The sequence below is a fragment of the Myotis brandtii genome, unplaced genomic scaffold (assembly GCF_000412655.1).
Source record: "Myotis brandtii unplaced genomic scaffold, ASM41265v1 scaffold699, whole genome shotgun sequence".
Taxonomy (NCBI): Eukaryota; Metazoa; Chordata; class Mammalia; order Chiroptera; family Vespertilionidae; genus Myotis; species Myotis brandtii.
Window position 1 is genome coordinate 257,801 of NW_005370733.1, and position 554 is coordinate 258,354.

General features: G+C 66.1%; 1 protein-coding gene across 1 annotated transcript in view; it reads right to left on the minus strand.

The window, feature by feature from the left end:
* Window positions 1-548, minus strand: part of BARHL1 (BarH-like homeobox 1) — a gene marked incomplete at its 3' end in the record, with an annotated part of 7,370 nt that extends 6,822 nt beyond the window's left edge. The window contains exon 1 of the mRNA XM_014529877.1: window positions 3-548. Within this exon, the coding sequence (XP_014385363.1) occupies window positions 3-174 (172 nt within the window). The remainder of the gene's footprint in view (window positions 1-2) is intronic.
* Window positions 549-554: the final 6 nt, after the last annotated feature.

Genomic DNA, 554 nt, shown 5'->3' on the forward strand with positions numbered 1-554 from the left:
ACAGTCCCTTGCTGGTGAGGCTGGTGAGGAGCAGTCACTGCTGCTCTCCGAGCGAGGACTCAGTTCCAGGGGTGAGCGGCAGTCCCCAAGCAGGGGGTCCCCCTTGGGAAGGGCGGGGCTGCCCGCCCGGTGGGAGAGGATGGAGTCGATCCCAAAGCCATTGGAGCCTTCCATAGCCAAGCTTCGGCCTGTCCTCTCCGGAAGCTCCCCACCCACCCCCAGCCCCAGCCGACCGCTGTCCTTGCCCCTAGCTGCGGGCTGGCATGGGGAAGGCGGGCAGGGAGCCTGCGGGCACCTTGGATGGAGTTCAGCCTTGGGGGAGCCCAGGAGCGCTGGGCCAGCCTCCTCTGCGCATTAGATCCAAAAGGGCTCAGCGCGTCTTCTGCAGCATCGCGCCTAGTCGCCGAACCGAGGGGGGGTGGTGGGAGTGTCAGGGAGGAACGGGAGGGAGGGTGCGCCAAGTTGGGGAGAGCAAAGGGGGAGACGGACGGCCTGAGCGCTCCTCTGGCACAGAAGAGAGGCGAGGATGTCGGAATCTAAATAAAGGACGGCGT